The sequence below is a fragment of the Microtus oregoni genome, unplaced genomic scaffold (assembly GCF_018167655.1).
Source record: "Microtus oregoni isolate MIOR12 unplaced genomic scaffold, Mior012 000006F_ref0000085, whole genome shotgun sequence".
NCBI classification, from domain to species: domain Eukaryota; kingdom Metazoa; phylum Chordata; class Mammalia; order Rodentia; family Cricetidae; genus Microtus; species Microtus oregoni.
Window position 1 is genome coordinate 44,987,894 of NW_024543065.1, and position 21,299 is coordinate 45,009,192.

Sequence of the window (21,299 nt, forward strand, 5' to 3'; positions counted from 1 at the left end):
TGTGATAGTGGGGCAAGACCAGTTCAGGCACCCTCTCCTCTGCTGTCCAAGGACCTAGCTGGGGACATCCCTGTGGACACCTGGGATTTTTTTTTTTTTTAGCAAAAATAAGAACACAAGAAAAATATTAATATTAAGATGTTTTTGTAGAAATTTTTGCTTTGTATATATTTCTTAGCTATTTTATTGAAATGCTTATTATCTATACAGATGAAATACAACCAGTGGCAAGAAATACTACAGACAGACAGATCCCAGAAAAACAAAAGCTAGTTTTCTCCCTAGCAATATTTGTAAGAGTATATTACAATGACAGATGAGAGATATTTATGTTGATGCTGTCTCCTGATATTACTCAAATTCTCTTTCAGATATATAGAGAGGAACACACATACAGATTGATTTACTGATTATACAAACATACCTATGCATATCTTTGGTTTCACTGCCCTCCTTGAAAAATTTATCTTTTCCTGAATAGGTTTTCAGGTCAACACACAACCTTATTTTGTTTCATTTTACTTTTGGTTTTATGGCTTTAGACTTTTCATTTTAATTTTAATATGGCTTAGGCAGTCTATAATGCTTATGCCTGCATCAAGCCAAGACTGTGATACAAGGAAATTTCCTACATTTCCACCCTGTTCCTTCTAAATGGTCAAGTTTCTTGTGCTAAGTGCATATTCTTCCACATTCCTCAAAAACATAACATATTTTGATTGTATGAATAATGGATTTTTACTTAAAAATAAAAATTAGAGGAAACTCCACAGAATATATTCTTCCATAGTGTAATGTGTGCATTAATGAAAACTATCAAATGATGTAAACATGAATATGGAAATTGCAGGAGCATTGTAAAGTATCATGAGTGAAGTCTATTAAAAAGTCGACAAAAATCTGCTAATCTTACTAACACATCTTAACACATGGTGAAAGTTAAAGACCACCTAAGACTATAGGAAAGATGGTGTTTAGGAAGTCCGAAGTTGCTGCTGGAGTTGATTGGAAAGATCACAGTTTATGTGGTCACATCAAAGAAGAGGTTGCCTCGAGTCACAGAGAATGCTACAACACCAAATGGGTTTAGCCTACAGTGACGTGGAATAGTGCACAGATGTTTCGGTTGTATGTATCTTTATATTCCAACATGACTCATTTCAGGGGAATGTGCCTTTGTGCATCCATCCAGCCTTTCTTGCATGTTGAACACCCGTAAACCCATAAGTAACCAAAGATCTTCCTTGGCTAAGACATTTCTTAATTCTGCAGGCATGTTGGAAAACAACTTTAGAATATTACTGACTGCATTAAAACCTGGTGGTCTTTCCTCATTTCGACTGCTGTATTGGTATCCTGGAGAGTTGTGCATCCATCTGTTTATCCAATGTTGGTGCTTAGATGCGTGGTCTTTCCCATGCTTTTGGTTGCTTTTGTATAAGTAAACACAGAATGTTATTAACATTTACCTAAAGTGAGTATATATGATCTGGGATACAGTGAAAGTCTCTTTACTGTGATGTAAAACATTTATTTCTGTTCCTTTCCCCACAAAATCCTCTGACTTCATTTGAAATCAACAACCCTCTCAATGCCATTGTAACAGATGCTGGAAGATTGGGGATGGGAATTATCTTCCTTCTTCCGACTGGAGTTGGGATCCTTGGAAATTCCTCCTCCCTTTGCTTTTACAACATCTCTTTCTTCATTTGACATAAACTGAGACCCACAGATCTAATTCTCAACAAAGTAGCATTTGCCAACTCCTTGATCCTTTTTTAAGGGGATATCTCAAACAATAGTGACCTTTGGACGGAAAGATTTCCTAGATGATGTTGGATATTAATTGGCCTTTTTCTGGTGCAGAGGGGGCCTGGCTGTTTCCTTGAACACCATCTGCCTCTTGAACAGATTCCAGCTCCTTAAGCTCAACCCCAGTATTTGGAGTTGGATGGAGGTCAAGAGTAGATCTCTAAAGTTCATTGTTTTCTGCTTATTTCTTGTGCTGGATCTTACATCTTGTATTAAATTCATTTACTCCTTTACTAGTGAGTAGCCCACAGTGTAGGCAGAATCTCATTTTAGAAAGTAATTATAGATAATGTTTCTAGGAAATGCCAGATCACGATAACCCACTATATACAGTTCTCCTATATTATTTCCATGACTTTATGGGTCTGGCTTTCATAATGTGGGCCAGCATCTCCATGGTCATTTTACTGCACAGACTCAAGAACAAGTGCAGCACATGTACAGCGAAACCTGTTCCAAGTCTAGACAAAGGCATGAAGCCAGATCCACATGCACCATCTTGATTCTGGTGAGCTCCTTTGCCTTTTATTAAATCTATAACGCCTTGAACATCTGGACAACCATAAAACCAGCTACTGGACGATAAACAGCTCTGTGTTTTTGAGTACATGTTTACCAGCATTAAGCCCTTTTGTGATCATCATCATTAGTGATAACAGAATCTCTAGGTTGTGCTTTGACTGTTGCATGAAGACCAAGTGTCTTTCTGATTAGTTCAAGTGCTCTGGCTTTCTTTACTTTCCTTTATGAAGTCACCTCAACATTTGCAAACAGTTATCTATTACATGGTAGAATTTTGTGAAGTCAACCAGGGAAAATAGGACCAGTAATGCCCTTGCCCATATGGATCATCTCATAAAGCTAAACATTTACATTATAAACTCACATCTAAAATGACTAATTATCATCACTATGTAGTCTCAGTGGAGCAATTCAGGGAAATGTTAAATATTGTTTTGGAAGGAAAAATTGAAGTTTAGGCAATTATGGAACATATATTATTTTGGATTTGATGACATATATTATTTTGGATTATTTAAATTATATATACAAGTCATATATGATTTGCATATAATCGTGTTAACTTCTTTCTGGTTGTGGGAAAAGCACCATGTTTAGGAAGTTGTATGAGTTCCCAGATTTTCGAGCATTTAGGTATTTAGAGTGAATAAGACTGGGGAGAATCTATGATCTAGAAAGGACGGTGTTAGAAAGTTCTAGGTTAAGAAATTAAGACAAATGAAAAAAAACCATGACTATTTAAAAGAATTGCAAGGCTGGTGGAATGGCTTGGAACTGTGGATGACATCTTTGTTTTAAATTCCTTACAGAATATTTACTTAAGATACTCATTTTCATTCCTCATTTAAAATTATTTTATTAAGAGTATATGTTTGCTTGTATGGGGGTATATGTAAGTGAGTGCAACACCTGTAGAGTCCAGTAGAGGGCCTCAGATCCCCTAGATTGAAGATATGCGAGGTGGTAAGCTACCCTGTGCTAGTGTGGGGAGTCTAATTTGAGTCCTCTGAAAAGGAGCAGCTCTCAACTGCTGAACATTTCCTCTCAACCCTTTCATGGTTTGTTTTGAAAACTGAGTCCAATTAGTCCTCAATGAAAACTATCAATTTGTAGCATCTAGTATATAGCATTAAATGCTTACAATATTCTCAGCTGTTTTCATCTGAAAACAATTTCAAAAGAGAACAAATGGATATTAAATTCTAAAATGTGGACTTTCAGGAGCTGTGGTAGACACAGTGTTAAGGAATTTCCCGTATTTGCTGCCTTCCTGAGTATTCCCCATGCCATGCCATTTTTGGTGTTGAAAGAAACTGGAATGCTGGCTAAACGATTTACCACATTTGGTGCATTCATAAGGCCTTTGCTCAGTGTGGACTACTTGGTGTTGAATGAGGGCAGACTTGCCTAAATCACTTTCCACACTGGTCACACTCATATGGCCTTTCCCCAGTGTGAGTTCTGCAATGTTGGGTAAGGCTGCTGCTTCGACCGAGGGATTTCCCACATTCACCACAGGTATAAGGCCGCACCCCAGGGTGGACGCTCTGATGTTTAATAAAGGCAGCCCTCCAGATAAAGGACTTTCCACGCTGGCTGCACCCATAAGGCCTTGCGCTGGTATGGGTTCTCTGGTGTTCATCAAGACTGTAGCTCTGCCGGAAGAGTTTCCCACGGTCAGCACACTCAAAGGGCCTTTCTTCAGTGTGAGCTCTCTGATGTCTATCAAGTTTGGATTTGTACCCAAAGGCTTTGCCACATTCCCTGCATTCATGAGGCTTTCTCCTGTGTGAATTTGCTGGTGTCTGATAAGGGTAGCTCTTCGGCTAAAAAATTTCCCACGCTGGCCACACTCATCAAGCTTTGTTGTAGTGTGAATTCTATGGTGTTCAATGAGGCTGACGTTTTGCTGAAAATATTTGCCACATTCCCTACACTCATAAGGCCTTTCTCCCATGTGAATTCTCTGGTGTCTAATGACGGTAGCTCTTTTGTCAAAGGATTTTCCACACTGCCCACACTCATAAGGCTTTTCTCCAGTATGAATTCGGCAGTGTTCTATAGGTTAGAGCTTTGGCTAAAGGATTTCCCACATTCTCCATACTTATAGAGCCTTTCTCCAGCGTTAACTCTCTGATGGACAATGAGAGCGGCTTTTTGACTAAAGGATTTCTTACACTGGTTGCACGCACACGGCCTCATCATGGTGTGGATTTGCTGATGTTCAATGAGCCTGAACAGTTTTCCACTTTTGTCACATTCATATGGCCTCTCCCCTGTGTGAGTTCTCTGACAGGATGGGATTTGCATCCAAAGGCTTTCCCATGCTCTCCACACTCAAGGCCCTTCTCCACTGTGAAGTCTACAGTGTTCAGTGAGGTCGGAGCTCTGAGTGACTTCCCACATTCCCCACATTTGTATGGTTCTTCTCCAGTATGAAGCCTCTGGTGTGTAGTAAGTGTGGCCTTTTGACTAAAGCATTTTCCACATTCCTTACAATCATAAGGCCTTTCTTCAGTGGGAACTCTCCGGGATGGCACAAGTGAGTATCTTGTAAGGCTTGTCTGCATCTTCTAGGCTCATAATCCATCTCTCCAGTGCATACCTTGGGTGCTGAACAAGCTTGAGTTTGTAGCTGGAAGGTTTTCTGAATTCTTGGGACTTAAAGTGACTTTTTTCTGCTACTAGCCTCCATAGACTTGGTGATTTCATTTAGCTTCTCATCTCTGGGACTTTCCTGGTACCGAACAAGTTCCCATCTAGCTGTGAAGTCCTTTCTAATTTTCCTATCGGTGAAGGGATTCCCTGACACACGCAGTATGCAGTTTTTCCACAAGGGAGTCACTGTCCACCCCTCCTCTTAATGGGTTCTTGGCACTGTGATGCTTTTGGCCCTGGAGGATTGAATGCGCCTCTACAATGAACAGGTTTTGTCCAGGTAGGTCATTCAGATGCAAAATGTTTGCCAAGATAGAAACATAGATGTCACAGGGCTCCTTGTGTGCAGAGTGTTTATGGAGAAATGCCACAAGCCAGGACACCAAAAGAAGGTCTACTTACTGAGAAGACTCAGCAGAAGGAAAGGCAATCTGTGATGGCTAAGCAAGTTCAGCCTCATATTTCAGTTCCATATTTTGGAAGCCATGCCTGGGGTAGCCTTTCTTCTCTCACCCCACTGGTTGCTTAGAGTTTCATGAGAAACCTTTCTATGTAACCCCACCCTGGGTTTTCACTCATGGCTTGGGGTTCTTCAGGTCCACGCAGTGGAAACTGGTGAAACAATCAGTTTCGCACACCATTCCAGAGACAAGGAGTGAGGTCATCAGTGAAGGTTCTGGAACTCTCTCTACTCACCTGTGAACAGTCCATAAGTGCTTTGGTAGTCATGAGACTCTGTGGGAAGAAGGTTGCCAAGGATCAAGGTAGGGGTTTCACCAGCTCGGGCCTCCTGCAATCCCTGTCCAATTTTGGAGCTATTAGGTTTTATTATTTTTATTATTTATCCCTAGAAAGTCGACTCCTAGAAGACTCTTCCTGGCTAAGTTAACCCCTTGGTGTTAACCCCTCCAGTCTACTCTGAGTGTCTTCAAACCATGCCCTTCCATTCTGAGACTCACTAAGTTCCAGATCCATAAGGCTGCAAGGAAAATTCCTCACCTTCTCATTGTAAGGCATAAATAGTCCTCTCAATCTTTCAGACAAGATACACACCTGCCAATTAGCCCTTTGCGGGTCCCATAGTAGAGATTTCACTCACAAGCTCAGTATTGTTCAGCATGCAGGGACGGAGTTCATTGGTCCAGCCTTTTGCCACTCGGCTCAAAGAATTGTTAGTAATGTAAGTTTCCTTAGTCCGCAGCGTTCCCCATTGGTTTCAGTGGCAGGTTCATGCTGCTAGAAATTTAAGAGTACGCCCACAGAGCCTCGCGGGGTTGCGATAACCAACTTTCCAGAATGAGTTGGGGTCATTTGGGATAAAGACCGGCGGTGTCCTCTCATATAGTCCTGAGCCTGGGGTGGACCCCGCCCTTTTAGAATCTCTTGGGTTAGGGGAACTGCCGTGGAAAGTGCCAAGAGTAGCAAAAAATAGAGACCTAGAACTGTTTGACTCATACGGCATCAATGAGACCAACCAAACCAAAAGACAACAAAAGTCTGAAGTTTTGGAGTCTCTTTCTATGAACAAAAGTAGACTGGCGAAGTAGAGACAGACGACGACCAGGTCTCTCTAGAGGGAGAAGCTGAATTTGGAGTCATGTGTAGATAGATGTTCAGTTTGTGATTAATATGGCTGTATATTACTCATATGATGGCATTTTGAAGCCCTCTCTCATCTTCGAGTCCTTACATTCTTTCTGGTTCCTCTTCAATAGGGTTTCCTGAGCATTGGAGAGAATATGTCCTATTTAGGGCAAACACTCAACCATTGAAGTCTTTTTCTTTTTAATATTTATTTTTATTTCTCTCTCTTCCTTTCTCTGTCTGTTTATGGAGGCCAGAAGAGGTTATCAGATCTCCCAGAGCTGAAGCCAAGGTCAGCCATTACTATCTGACTAGATGCTGGGAACTAAACTGGGCTCCACCGGAAAATCAGTACTAGGTCTTAACAACCTGACAGTTCTTTTCTTGAGTGCTTGCTTGGTGGTTCTAGAGGGCAAATACTCATATATTCGTGATCAAAGGCTTCTTCTTTACCAGGGAACGTTTTCCTCTTGGACCAAGCTCACAGCTTCAGAAGGGACATGCATGGGGCAGCAAGGGAGAAAGAGAACACTTGCCTAGCTAGCCAGTCAACCAATCAACCCTGGCAATTAATGGGCTTACAGATGTTGTAGCCAGACTGCCAGCACATTCTAAGAGCGTTTCTTAATGTGAATCACAATGGACTCAATCAGTTAGAATGTGTTGTGAAGTTTTTTAAATGTGTAAGTTCCTTTAACTAAAATCACTAGTATAAATAAACTAGACTTTCCAAAAAAGAACTGCACACATGGGTTCTTTGTAACTTTATTAGTTGTCTTCAACTGGCCACAAGCTGCTTGATCATTAACAGACAAACAAATAGGGACTTGTCCACAGAATAGAATTCTGCTTAACAATAAAAATAATAATGTGTTCATATAGGCAACAATAGCAAATCTAAACCAATTACCCAATATGAAAAATAAATAGAAAACGGCAAGCACTTTATGATTCTCTTCAAATAAAAATTCCAAAAGCTCCTTGTGTAAAATCAAGCCATTATGAAGGAAAGCAAGTCACCAGATACTTAAACCCTGTGGAAACCAGATCACACAAGAGAAGAGAAACTCTGGATAGAAACGTTATTGAGATCATGAAGACCTTATGGATTTATAACCTGATCAATGCATATACCCATAAAAATGTTCACATAAATGCACATCTGTTATACATCAGCATGTTAATTTTGCATAACTGAAGGAATGGTTTACTCGGGTTCCATTTCAAAGGGTTCAGTCTGTCCTACTGGGGAAGCTAGGCTGGGGGTAGGGTATAGCGTAGTTCAAGGCATCAGGAGCATACGGCAAAGCCTGTGCACAGGATGGTAAAAAGCAGAGGGACAACCAACACAACTAGGCCAGTGGTTCTCAACCTTCCCAACGCTGACAGCCTTTATACATTTCCTCATGTTGTCGTGATCCCTCCCAACCATAAAATGATTTGCTACTTCATGACTGTAATTTTGATACTATTATAAATCATAATGTAAACATGTGATATACAACCCAAAGGGCTCACAGCTCACAGGAGGAGAGCCACTTAACTATGGACTGGGTATAACCTTCAAGAGTTGCTCCTAGTGACCAACTCCTGCCACCAGTGCCTCATCACCTACGGATCCTACCATCTGCCAAAATAGCACTATTATCTGGGAAGCAGATTTTTAAAATCATGAGAGGCATTTCAGATCTAAACCATAAAATTCCATTCCTGGCTCCCAAAGGCTCATTGTCATCTTATGACGCAAAATGCATTTAGTGCCACTTCAACTGTCTTCAGTCTTAACAGTTTTGGTACTGTTCAGAAGCTCAATGTTTCTTCTGAGAGCAAAGGTAAACACTTAACTGAGCCAAATAAACCCAAAAGAAGGTTATGTAAGTCCAAACTACAATTGCGCAGTGTAACCATTCCTATTTCAAAAGGGAAGAATTGGACCTTAGAAGGGAGGAATGGGAACAAAGGAGAGAAAAACAATTGAGTGGAAATCCTGTAGCCTCATTCCTGGGATCAGGATCACACATTACCATCACCTGAGATCCAAAACACTTGACTATGCCTCTTCCTAAGGCCCTGTTATCTGAAGCCTGCATAGCCTCTACTGGACTGGTTCTAATTGGTCCCTGCAGTTTTCCTTGGCAGACATCCCATGTTCCCGACATACAACATGCACTTCATGTTCTCAAGCTTCATGAATCTCCCTGTCAGAGGTGTCTGAGGAAAGTGACCTTGGCCCACAGTAAAGCTATTCTCTGGACTGGATGGAAGGCTCCACAACATTATAACTTCTGCTCTGCCTGCCTGTAAAAGGAGCACTATGTCAACGGTATTAATGCTGCTAGTTCAAGCAGAACCGCAGTCTTCTTGGTTCACAACCGCAGTAGCCTGCTTATGGGAGCTGGATCCAGGAAAGCATCCCCCCTAAGCAATTCTTTACAAAACCTTAGCAGCGTGCTTTAAAAGGGAAAGTCTTTCCCATGAGTTTTAGTTGAACAGCCTGGAGCCTTCAAGGTATTTTTTCAATGCCCTAGCAACCAAGTGCTTGGCTTCTTTTATGGTTCCTATTAGCAACTATGGCTGCTGTCTGCAGTTCCAACACATTTGGTTCCTGGCAAAACTGTAGCTTTTGAATCTTCATGCTCTGCTTTATGCTGATGTTTCTCATACTAAATCCTGCTGTAAGCAGCCAGAAATTATTATGTCACAGCTTGAATTCAGACTCAGTTAAAATTTCAGAACACAAGATATGGGCAAATTATTTTCCAGAATGCAATACCAGTGGTCTCTGTCTCTGTTCTCATATAGAAGACTCTGTCTCTCAAATAATCAATGTCCATATTAATATTCAGCAATCTTGGGCATCATGTCAGATCATGATGATGGGAATGATGGAATACGTTTTAAGTTATTCTAAGAGCACTAACAACTGACCTGACCTTCAAGGTAACCTGTGGTCTAAATACAAACTAAACACCCTCCTCCCAACAAACAAACCAAAAGCAGGCATTGAGGCACAAAGCTGGGACTAAACACTCTGCTTTGTTCCACTAAAGGTCTTGGAAAGCAACATAAATAAGAAGTACTCTTTCCCATGACAGTACCCCCACTGAAACATGAATGGAGCTGCCTCAAACACTGTTCCAATCTATACAAACAGGGCCTATGGTAGTATTTTACCCACTTAAGGCTGTGAATAGAAACTCTTGATTAAAAGTACACGAAAAGAAAAAAAAACCCCATAAGGCTTTTATTATTGCACAAAACAGCAGGTTACTGGTTAGTGATCTTGGAGTATGGAAACAGCTACATGAATCGTGTGAGACAAACGAATAAAAAGATAATCCTTTCTGAAGCCTCCAAATAAACCCAGACCAAGTCCTTTCAGGCAGAAAACGGACCATAATAAGGGATTAAGGTCATTTGCAGGGCACAGGCAGCTGAGGTTTTCACTAGGGAAGGGGAGACTATGTTGGGGGTATTATGCACTCAGTGCAAGTTGTTAGATGGGAGACACTTTTCAGGAGACACGACAGCAGGCAATTAGTTCTGGCAAGGGAGACAGGCTGTCTAGAATGTGCAGGGTGCCTTCAGTACATATTACACATGCCTGGCACTCATTTGGTACTCTGCCCCTCTGAAGACTTGTGTGAGGCTCTAGTCTGCCATAGTGAACAACGCAACACTCTTGGGATGTCTAAGGGTGTTTTCAAGCGCAGGCTTCCAGGATGTGATGTCTACCCTGCGTTGAAGGATTTCCCACATTTTCTGCCTTTCTGTGACATTTTTGGTGTTAGAAGATGCTAGAGGGCTAAGATGTGCCTCATTTGCTGTATTTAGAAGGTCTTTCTCCAGCATGAAGTAACTGATGCCGGGTGAGGGTAGACACCTGGCTAAAAGATTTCCCGCACTGGTCACACTCATACGGCCGCTCCCCAGTGTGAATTCTGCTGTGCTGAACAAGGTTGGTAGTTCGACTGAAGGTCTTCCCACACTCCCCACACGTGTAAGGCCGTTCTCCAGTGTGAACCCTCTGGTGTTTGACCAGATCCGCCCTCCGGCTAAAGCATTTCCCACACTGATCACAGTTGTAAGGCTTGGCTTTAGTGTGGATTTTCTGGTGTTCAGCTAGGTTGTAGCTCTCCCGGAAGAATTTCCCGCATTTGCCACACTCATACGGCCTTTCCCCAGTGTGAGTTCTCTGGTGGCGATCGAGTCTGGATTTGTATTCAAAGGCTTTCCCACATTCCTCGCATTTATAAGGACTTTCTCCCGTGTGGACTCTCTGGTGTCTGACGAGGGTGGCCTTTTGCGGGTATGATTTCCCGCACTGCTCGCACTCATAGAATTCGGTTGTGGTGTGAATCCTACGGTGTTCGATGAGGTAGAAGTATTGTTTGAAGAACTTACCACATTCCCTACATTCGTAAGGCCTTTCTGAAGTGTGGGTTCTCTGGTGTTTCATGAGGGTGGCTCTTTGCCGAAAGCAGAGGCCACACTCCCCACACTCATAGGGCTTTTCTCCAGTATGAATTTTGGAGTGTTTAATGAGGTTGGCACTTTGGCTGAAGGCCTTCCCACACTCTTCACAGCGATAGGGCTTTTCCCCGGTGTGCACTCTCTGGTGGACAGTGAGGGTGGCTCGGTGACTAAAGGATTTTTCACACTGCCCACATTCGTAAGGCTTGTCTGGAGTGTGGGTCCTCCGGTGCGTGAGCAGGCTGACGACCTGTCTAAACAGCCTTCCGCAGTCACCGCATTCATAAGGCCACTCTCCTGTGTGCGTTCTCTGGTGCCGGAGAAGACTGGAATGGCACCCGAAGGCTTTCCCACACTCCGGACACTCGTAAGGTCTCTCTCCACTGTGAACTCTGCAGTGTTCGCTGAGGTTGGAGCTCTGACAAAAAGACTTTCCACATTCCCCACACTTATATGGTTTTTCTCCAGTATGACGTCTCTGGTGTATTCTAAGTGTGGCCTTTTGGCCAAACAGTTTTCCACAGTCACGACACTCGTAGGGTCTTTTTTCTGTCTGGTCTGTCTGGGGTGGTACAAGGGTGTACTTGTTTAAGTCTTGCTGATGTCTGCTAGATCCAAGCCCCTCCTTTTCACTGCCAACTCTCTGGTTCTCAAGAAGTCTGTGTTGGGGGCTGGAAGGTTTCTTATATTCATCTGACTTCGAATTATTTTTATTAGTGTGAAAAGCCTTTCCACGCTTAATTTTGTTTTGACTCTCACCTTTGGGAAGGGCCTGGGGTTGGAGAAGATTCCACACAGCTGAGAAGTTTTCTCCAATCTTACTACAGATGAAAGGGTTCCCCGATACATGGCATATACAGTTCTTCACAAGGGAGTCCACATCTCTCCTTAACCAATCCTTGGCTCTACGATGCTTCTGGTCCAGGAGGCTTGCACACACCTCAGTCAAATATGGTTTCTGCGCACGTAGGTCGTCCAGATGTAAAATGTCTTTCAGAACTACGGCACAGATGTCAGAAGGATGAGTCTTCTGTGTGGGCAGGCCCTCCATTGGAGTCCTGACCTGTGGTTTTTCAGCTGGTGAAACACTCGGTGCACGAGCTGCTTCTTCAGCCTCTGCTTCATGCCAACAAACTGCAAGGACAGAGAACATATTCACCGTGATTGGAATTACCAATTATGTTTTACATTCATTCTCCTTACTGAATTCATCATGAGGGGTGGCTATAACTTTTTATTTTAAATTTTATATGCTTAGCTTTATATTCAGACCATCTTATGATTAACAGGATACATGAAAAAACATTTACCCCAGCTTCTAGCTACCTTTATTACAAAGATAAAAGTTTTATCAACTGGATAGAAAGGAAAAAGACATAAACCAGTTTAATATCTCAGAGCAAACCTCTCTCTTTGGCAGAAATCTCTCTGAAAGACTAGCGAGTGTCCAGCAATTTGCTTCTAGCCAATCATCTGCAGGTCGATTCTATTTTTGTGGTTGGTGAGGGAAGAAGGAATATTATTTAAATGTTCCCATAAAAGAGGAAAGACTATAGGGCAGACAGCCAGTTCTTCAATTATACACACCATCTATAGTTTAAATGGAAACATCTCTCCAATGTCTACTTCTTTAGTTCCTTTTTTTCTTTAAGATTTATTTTTGTCTTTCTATGTGTTGTGTACATAAGTGTGTCTGCGTATATGTGCGCATGCATACAAGCCAGAGAATGTGAAATCTCCTGGAGCTGGGTTGTAGATTGTAAGCTCCCTGATGGGCAGGGAGGCCAATTCTTAATAGCTAGCATAAAACTTAACAATAAACACATAGTTCATTTGCCATTAGAATAATCCAGATCTGACACTGCAAACCATATCTGCAGAGTTTGTAAAGACTTCTTTGCCCTCTCTGAAAGACTAGCGAGTGTCCAGCAATTTGCTTCTAGCCAATCATCCATATTCCAGACAAGAAGGCCATATCCTGAGGATGGAGAGATGTCTCAGTGGTTAAGAGTGAGCACTGCTTTTCCAAAAGACACAAGTTTGATTTCCATTTTTCACATTGGGTAACTCAGAACCATCTCTAACTCTATCTTCAAGAGATGCAATTTTCTCTTCTGGCGTGCACTCGAGTGCACATCATCTGCCATCCAATCAATCCTTTTCTTGCATTTGTATCCTCAGCACCTGCTGTTTCCTCACGACATCCTTGAACGATGCAGTGCACCCCCTCTCAGAAATAAAGCACCTTTCAATAGCACTCACCTCTCCATGCAGCCATTCAGTCATCTCTAGAAATCCAAACCCATGGTATGTATTAGCGGAAGTGCGACAGCAGGTAGGGCTGCTCAGGTGGTGGAGCGGAGGGCATTCCCTGGATTACTCCAGTTATTGCCTGAAGTACTGATCAACACGTGTTGCCCGACTGCCCTTCTGAGCACCATCATGCACGCGCTTTGGTAGGTACTTGTCTGTGCACTGTTCAACTTAAAACTGTAAAGGGGTCATACTGTTTGGCAAGTGTTAGGTTTTCGCCATGTATTTTTGGGTCTAAAGATTGCAGGCCACTTGTGTGTCTCTGGGCCTGTTTGGTTCTGGGGACCATAGGTAAGGTAAGAACAGGATGGGCTGTAGTTGCAGGAATTTTCAGGGCTATTGCCTAGCTGATGGGAGACGAAAGCTCCAGAAGAAGCAATGTGAGGTATGCCTCATTACAATTTAAAATGACCGAGGGTCCCACTCAACAGGTAGGCAGTAAAGGGTAACACGGAGGACTAAAGGTTGGATACTGAGCCTCAGTGGCATTCCCCACTGACTTTATTTTTTTTAATTAATTTATTTATTTAAGGATTTCTGCCTCCTCCCAGCCACCGCCTCCCATTTCCCTCCCCCTCCCCTGATCAAGTCCCCCTCCCTCATCAGCTCGAAGAGCAATCAGGGTTCCCTGACCTGTGGGAAGTCCAAGGACCGCCCACCTCTATCCAGGTCTAGTAAGGTGAGCATCCAAACTGCCTAGGCTCCCACAAAGCCAGTACGTGCAGTAGGATCAAAAACCCACTGCCATTGTTCTTGAGTTCTCAGTATTCCTCATTGTCCACTATGTTCAGCGAGTCCGGTTTTATCCCAGGCTTTTTCAGACCCAGGCCAGCTGGCCTTGGTGAGTTCCCGATAGAACATCCCCATTGTCTCTGTGTGTGGGTGTACCCCTCGCGGTCCTGAGTTCCTTGCTCGTGCTCCCTCTCCTTCTGCTCCTGATTTGGACCTTGAGATTTCTGTCCGGTGCTCCAATATGGGTCTCTGTCTCTGTCTCATTTCATCACCTGATGAAGGTTAATATTCAGGAGGATGACTATATGTTTGTCTTTGGATTCACCTTCTTATTTAGCTTCTCTAGGAACATGAATTATAAGCTCAATGTCCTTTATTTATGGCTAGAAACCAAATATGAGTGAGTACATCCCATGTTCCTCTTTTTGGGTCTGGCTTACCTCACTCAGGATAGTGTTTTCTATTTCCATCCATTTGTATGCAAAATTCAAGAAGTCCTTGTTTTTTACTGCTGAGTAATACTCTAATATGTATATATTCCATACTTTCTTCATCCATTCTTCCATTGAAGGGCATCTAGGTTGTTTCCAGGTTCTGGCTATTACAAACAATGCTGCTATGAACATAGTTGAGCATATACTTTTGTTGTATGATAGGGCCTCTCTTGGGTATATTCCCAAGAGTGGTATTGCTGGGTCCAGGGGTAGGTTGATCCCGAATTTCCTGAGAAACTGCCACACTGCTTTCCAGAGTGGTTGCACAAGTTTGCATTCCCACCAGCAATGGGTGAGTGTACCCCTTTCTTCACAACCTCTCCAGCAAAGGCTATCATTGGTGTTTTTTTATTTTAGCCATTCTGACAGATGGTATCTTAAAGTTGTCTTGATTTGCATTTCCCTGATCGCTAAGGAAGTTGAGCATGACCTTAAGTGTCTTTTGGCCGTTTGAACTTCTTCTGTTGAGAATTCTCTGTTCAGCTCAGTGCCCCATTTTATAATTGGGTTGATTAGCCTTTTACGGTCTAGTTTCTTGAGTTCTTTATATATTTTGGAGATCAGACCTTTGTCTGTTGCGGGGTTGGTGAAGATCTTCTCCCAGTAAGTGGGTTGCCTTTTTGTCTTAGTGACAGTGTCCTTTGCTTTACAGAAGCTTCTCAGTCTCAGGAGGTCCCATTTATTCAATGAGGCCCTTAATGTATGTGTTGCTGGGGTTATACATAGGAAGTGGTCTCCTGGTCCCATCTGTTGTAGGGTACTTCCCACTTTCTCTTCTATCAGGTTCAGTGTGTTCGGACTGATATTGAGGTCTTTAATCCATTTGGACTTGAGTTTTGTGCATGGTGATAGATATGGATCTATTTTCATTCTTCTACAGATTGACATCCAGTTTTGCCAGCACAATTTGTTGAAGATGCTCTCTTTTTTCCATTGTATACTTTGAGCTCCTTTATCGAAAATCAGGTGTTCATAGGTTTGTCCCCACTGACTTTAAAACATACTTTACAGGTCATACTTTATATGGCAAAGAGGGTCGTAAGGCCCCTAGTCAACATGCTTATTAAGTTATCACAAAACAAAGCTAAAGTGACCACTGTTCTTCCAGATACAGAGTCCAAACATGTTATGTGAAAGTAGAACACCTTAGGAGTGGTCACCATTTCTATAGAGACTATACCTAACACGAGGGCTCATCAAGTAAACATCAAAACAAAAGGTGCAGACCCCAGGCCTTCCCTACCTCCCAAGATCATCTGATGTGCGAAAAATGGAAACCAAAGAAACCAAAGGTTCAGAAATTAATAGCTCAAATTCCACAAACAGAAATCCAAACACAGATACACAGAAGTGGGGAATATTAAAAAAGAAAAACAATTGGTAGAAAATGATAGTACTATAAATACATATATAATATGTGTATGTGTGAGTGTGTGGTGTATGAGTGTGTGTGTGGTGTGTATGTTGTGTGTGAGTGTGGTGTCTGTAGTGTATATGTGTATGAATGTATATTTTAAAAGAAGATTCCTCTCTGTACACGAAGGCCTAGCTCCAGACCAAGGTCCTCCTCAGATTGGCTTTGCCTGGTCCAGCTCATGCACCAGTTTTATCTGGCCTAGCTCCATTCCACAGATCCCATTCTTGTACAAGCTAAGGCGGGACAGAATCTCATATCAGACACAGAGCCAAAGAAATAAGTCCATGTTCTCAGACCACATAAGCACCAAGCATCACAGCATGAAATCCCTGAAGGAGACAGTTAGCTATCAGACACCAGCTAGAAGGGAAAAAAACTTGGAGATAAAGGATTATGGATATGAACATGGCCATCTGGCCAAGGAAAGGGCAATGCCACTTTAGAAGCTGTGGTTATTGTTAACTGTCAATTTAACAGAATCTCGCATGACCTGGAAAAAGGCCCACTGGCATGTCTGTGGGAGACTGTTTTGACTACCCTGAGGTGGATAGCCTGCCCATTATGGGTGTCACCATTCCCTAGGCTTGGCAGTCCTAGACTGACTATGAATGAGAATATGAGCTGAGCACTGGCATGCGTGAATTCCCTGTTCTCTGCTCTTGACTGTGGGTGCGATGTGACCAGTTTTCTCAAACTGCTGTGACAGCTCGGCCATGATGGAGTATAATGTGGAGCTGTTGAGTCTAAACAAAGCCTTTCTCCCTCATGTTGCTTTGGTCAAGATATCTTATCAAAGCCACAGAAAAGAAACTACAGACATATTACCCTGATGGTAGAGCGTTTCCGATGAATGCTCTGGGGTGGCAGGTGTTAGGGCTGCTCAGGGCAGTGCCCATAGCTCAGCACTGATACCCATAACACACCTGCCAAGAGAGAAGGGAAGTCAACAGGCCTACAGCTTGATTGTGGAAAGGGCAGAGCTCTGGTTCTAGGAGGAAGAGACAGATGGGAACCAAGACACAGGGGAGGTACAGGTCCTTACCTAGTGAGGATATAAGGGCAAAGTTCTCCAGCATCACATCCAGATATAGTAGCCTCTGTGCTTCATCCAGGAGTTCCCACTCTTCCTGGCAGAAGTACACAGCCACGTCTTCAAAGGTCATGCAGTCCTGTGATGGGGGCAAGTCCGTCAATGAAAAACTTCTTTTAGGATTCCTAGTTTTTCACCCACACATGCTCCCTCTGCTTACTGTCCTCTTAAGAAAGAAAGCCCAACACACAGACTCACCTGTGACCTCATACCTAGATCACCATGACCTCCCAATGCACCCAGAGAAAGGTGACGGGGGAGTAGCTATTGGACCTGCCAATAACAAGGCTACCAAAACTTCTTTTGAGGCTATGGGCCCTAAGGATTGGAGAAGGTGGAACATAAAACCACAGCGTGAGGGTTTTATTTTTTTTTTTCCCTAAGCAATAGGTAGTCAGTTTTGACTCCTCTACACCAGTCCATTTCCCTCTGCACGTGGTGGGTCTCTCTGTGCTTGTCAAACCACAGAGAGCAGAAGGGGTTGGGGCACCCACTCTTATCCCAGCTCGTCCATAGTTACTCATGCACTAAGGGAAGGGACCCTATTACAGCTGCTTCCTTGCGCACAAACTAGGTCACGGCAGGGTCCTATTGCAATGGTTTCCTTGCTCATAGACAGAGGCTGAGACTCATTTGCTATTAAAGGGATATGATTTACCTATCGACCAATAGAAAGGGGGTGTGGGGCTGGGGGTGAGGCACCCTGAACCCAGATAATTCCACACATGTTTAGAGATAATGGTACTCAGGTATGAATGTGCCCCTCCACGTACTTGAAGAGTCTGAGAAGCTTATCAGTAAACTTAGTTCTGTTCTGATCTCTTTTTCCTGTCTTTAACTCTTTAACTGACAGAGACAACTCACAAAGTCTAGCTGGCCTGTCTTTGGTCAAGCAATTTTCCTAGGATTCCCCCACAAAACCAAGTAAGACATTGCCTGTCATCCAAATCCCAAGGCCTGCAGGTGTCGAGCTAACATTTCCTACCGCTGTGTGTTTCTTCTTACTCCATACCTTTCTTATACAGCTCACCCCCACAGGCACCTCAGACCCCAGACCCCATACATACCAGAGGCATCTGCCTGGGCATTGTTTAGCAGAAGGTATCTAGAGAAAGCTTCCTAAATGGAAGTAAGAGACTTTCTAGTGTCAGGGGCCGCTGCCATCCTCTCTCGGTGCCTTTATGGGTGACTCTGTTACTTGTTCCAATACTAGCCACCACCATGACTTGGGGAATGACAGGTTAGTTTCCCATTTGTGAGGCACTCAATGCCACCCCACCTGTCACAGGCTTCCTCTAACTAAACCCCACTGAATGTCTATCTACACAAGCCCTCCTCTCCAGAATACTGATCTTCCTAGATGAATACCTGTGCCCCTGAGCACCACAAGGAAAGAACCTCCTCAGACACCCCAAGGATCCCTCCTAACTGCTGGTGAGGCTGGTATGTGTGTGTGTGTGTGTGTATACACAGACACTCATACTAGCCACTATGTGATGTTACCTCACTGATTCCAAGTTGGTTTTTTTAAACCTGAGGTGCGTTCCATGCTTCCTATGGAAGCCTTGGCCAGCTACTAGATCAGCGACATTCTCCCGTGGTTCCGACAGCTCCCCCACTCCCTCAGGTGTGCTAACGATGTCTATATCTCCAGCTAGATGCCGCTCCATCATCAGATCTAGTCCTGGCTCTCACCCTTTTCTGCTAATGGCATTCCTATCAAGATCAGGTTCCTTCTGGGCATGATGTACACACTCACAGTCTAAGCACTTAGAAGGCTGAGGCAGGAGTAGTAGCTGACCCAAGGAGTTAAAAACAAACAAACAAAAACAAAACAGCCTTTAGAGCATAAAGAAGTGAAGAACAAAAAATAAAATAAAAAAGACCCAATTCCATTTCCTAACTGAAAGTCAAGCTACAGTTCAGGAAAAAATCAGCCTTCACCATTTGGGGTGTCTCTAGGATTAATCTTTCCAGAGTTTCGGATCTGTATGACTAGCTAGCAGCTGACACCTCCTCTATGCATTTTGGGAAATCTCAACAGCCCTCTTTTGGTATTTATTTATTTATTTATTTATTTATTTATTGTGTGAGTTTTCGTGTGTGTGAAACAGCATGCATGCGGAGGGCAGGATAACTTAATAGAGTTGATCCACTGTTTTCCACTGTGTGTGTGTCCTGGAGATAGTTAGTTCAAGTTCTCAGGCTTGGTGCTAAGTGCCTTTATCCACTGAGCTACCATGTTGGTCCTGTCTCTCCCTGTTCCTTAGGTTTATGAATTGTGGTGTGTGTGTGTGTGTGTGTGTGTGTGTGTGTGTGTGCAAGTGTGCGCATGCACATATATGTGGGTATAAACACGGGAATGAGAGGGCAATCTGCAGGAGCCAGTTCTCTCCTTCTACCATGGAGGTTCTAGGGATTGATTTTGGTCCTCTGGTTTGATGGCAAGTGCCTTTACTTGCTGAGTTATCTTACCAACCACTCTGTCTTTCTCAGTTTCTCCCCACGTAGTCCAGGCTGGCTTTGAACTGGTGGTCCTCTTGCCTCTGTCTTCCCAAGTGTTGAGATTACAGCGGTGTGCTTCCATGCTGGACTGTACAACCCACTCTTATGAAGTCCCACAAAAATGAACTCTATACCAACTTGAGACAAGGAGTGGGGCCACACTGGTGTGGTTCTGGAACACTCCTCACTCACCTGTGTACAGACCATATGTGTTTCTGTGGACCTCGTTATCTGTGGGAAGAAAGTTGTAAGAGTCAAGCACCACGGTAGGGTTTCATGGGTTCAGGCCTTTCCGTGACCGCTGTCCAGTCCCAGATCTTCATGACCTTTGTATGTCTAGACTAGCTCTAAACCTTAGTGCACAATGCTGAGCCATAGCAGCTATGGGGTTGCACAAAGCTCACCCTTCCCGAGGCTCCTTCTGTATTCCCTTCCAACCCATTTTAGCTCTGTGCAGCTTTTGGAATATTTTGAATAGCCTCTGACCGCATTCATCTACCACTCAGTTACGCTGGCTCCTAGGTCCCTAAGGACGTAAATAATACGTTCCACCTTGACATTTTTTAAAGCTAGAATGCTTTCAGCTCAAGTGTCCAAACATGACATTACCCACATCAGGCAATCAATCTCCTCCTGGTCCCTCTCTCCCAAGCCTCACACTAGTTAGGAGAAAACGGGACCCTGCCCACGGGCTCGGTACTGTTCTGGACTCAGGGATTTCTTCCAGCGGGGCGTGAGCTGAGCGGGGGTGGCGTGGGTGGTGGGCGCTCAACAGGCTCTAGCACTCCAGTGTCTGGGGCGTGGAGGGGGGCGCCTAGCATGCAGCACTCACCTGAGCCGGGTGCTTCTGAGTCGCCATCGGACTCTGCTGATGTTGCTGGGGCCCGCGCACGGCCATCACCGCGGCCGGTGGTCTCATCGGCCGTCACTCCGCGCCAGCTCGCTCCCTTACCTTGAGTCCAACTTGGCGATCTAAAAGCTCAGATTCCTTCAACAATCTACCCCTGGGAAGTTAAACCATAGACAGGACGCAATGTAGGAAGTCCCGCCCAGTGCCTGTCTGTCCTGCCAATCTGAAACTACTGTCATTGGCTCAACATTTGCAACGCTCCTCTTTGTATTATGGGTAATGTAGTTCCTACTGCTCCAGTAGCCAACGTCAACCCTCGGTCCATTCTCAGAAGTCTCTACTTATTTCTGACTACTTCTTCAGTAAAGGAAGAGTGGGGATTTTATTTGGGGAAACCTATACGTATTCATAATGGAAAAGCACTCCAGAATCTGGCATATTCATGACCATGTTTAGTGAAGGAATATGTTGCTCCTTAACGAAAGATGATGGATACAATGCGGTATGTTTTAAATAGAGGTAATTTAGCACAAATTTAGAAATTAAAATGGCATACGGGAAAACCTGTACACGATTTTTTTTTTGCAAGATTTTGTAAACCTCTCTTTGCGTTTTGAGTTAAGTATAGAGTAAGCTAAAGTAAAAATAAATAGCAAGAGGTAGAGAAATATCAACACATCGGTTCGGAATCTGAAAACTCCCAGCCAAAATGGACAAGGCAGCCAGCTGGTGTTCCCAATGCGGAGGGTCCCAGGCATAGCAGTGTCTCCTCAGGTGAAGATTTCGTCGGGAAAGAAAAGAACAAACACCATCACGTCAGGTGTTCACCACATCTGGCAGAAACTGGCA

At 43.6% G+C, this 21,299-nt stretch overlaps 1 protein-coding gene and 1 pseudogene across 2 annotated transcripts; both read right to left on the bottom strand.

The window, feature by feature from the left end:
- Window positions 1-3,529: 3,529 nt before the first annotated feature.
- Window positions 3,530-6,454, bottom strand: LOC121449856 (annotated as a pseudogene).
- Window positions 6,455-9,731: 3,277 nt separating this feature from the next.
- On the bottom strand, window positions 9,732-20,583 carry LOC121449418 (zinc finger protein 883-like). 2 transcript variants are annotated; one of them, XM_041653824.1, is made up of 4 exons: window positions 20,433-20,583; window positions 19,793-19,831; window positions 17,048-17,174; window positions 9,732-12,183 (listed from the first exon to the last, which is right to left on the bottom strand). In XM_041653824.1, the coding sequence occupies exons 1-4, from the start codon at window positions 20,517-20,519 to the stop codon at window positions 10,394-10,396; spliced, it is 2,043 nt and encodes a 680-aa protein (XP_041509758.1). In that variant the 5' UTR covers window positions 20,520-20,583; the 3' UTR covers window positions 9,732-10,393. The 2 variants fall into 2 exon arrangements, with proteins under 2 accessions (XP_041509758.1, XP_041509757.1); XM_041653823.1 differs by lacking the exons at window positions 19,793-19,831; window positions 20,433-20,583 and adding an exon at window positions 19,571-19,596.
- Window positions 20,584-21,299: the final 716 nt, after the last annotated feature.

Excerpts from the sequence above, each read along its gene's own strand:
- LOC121449418 (XM_041653824.1), bottom strand. The coding sequence starts at position 20,519 with ATGAGACCACCGGCCGCGGTGATGGCCGTGCGCGGGCCCCAGCAACAT. Across the intron at positions 19,832-20,432 it reads CTCAGAAGCACCCGGCTCAG|ATAACGAGGTCCACAGAAAC; the intron begins GTGAGTGCTGCA and ends TTCTTCCCACAG. Across the intron at positions 17,175-19,792 it reads CACATATGGTCTGTACACAG|GACTGCATGACCTTTGAAGA; the intron begins GTGAGTGAGGAG and ends CCCCCATCACAG.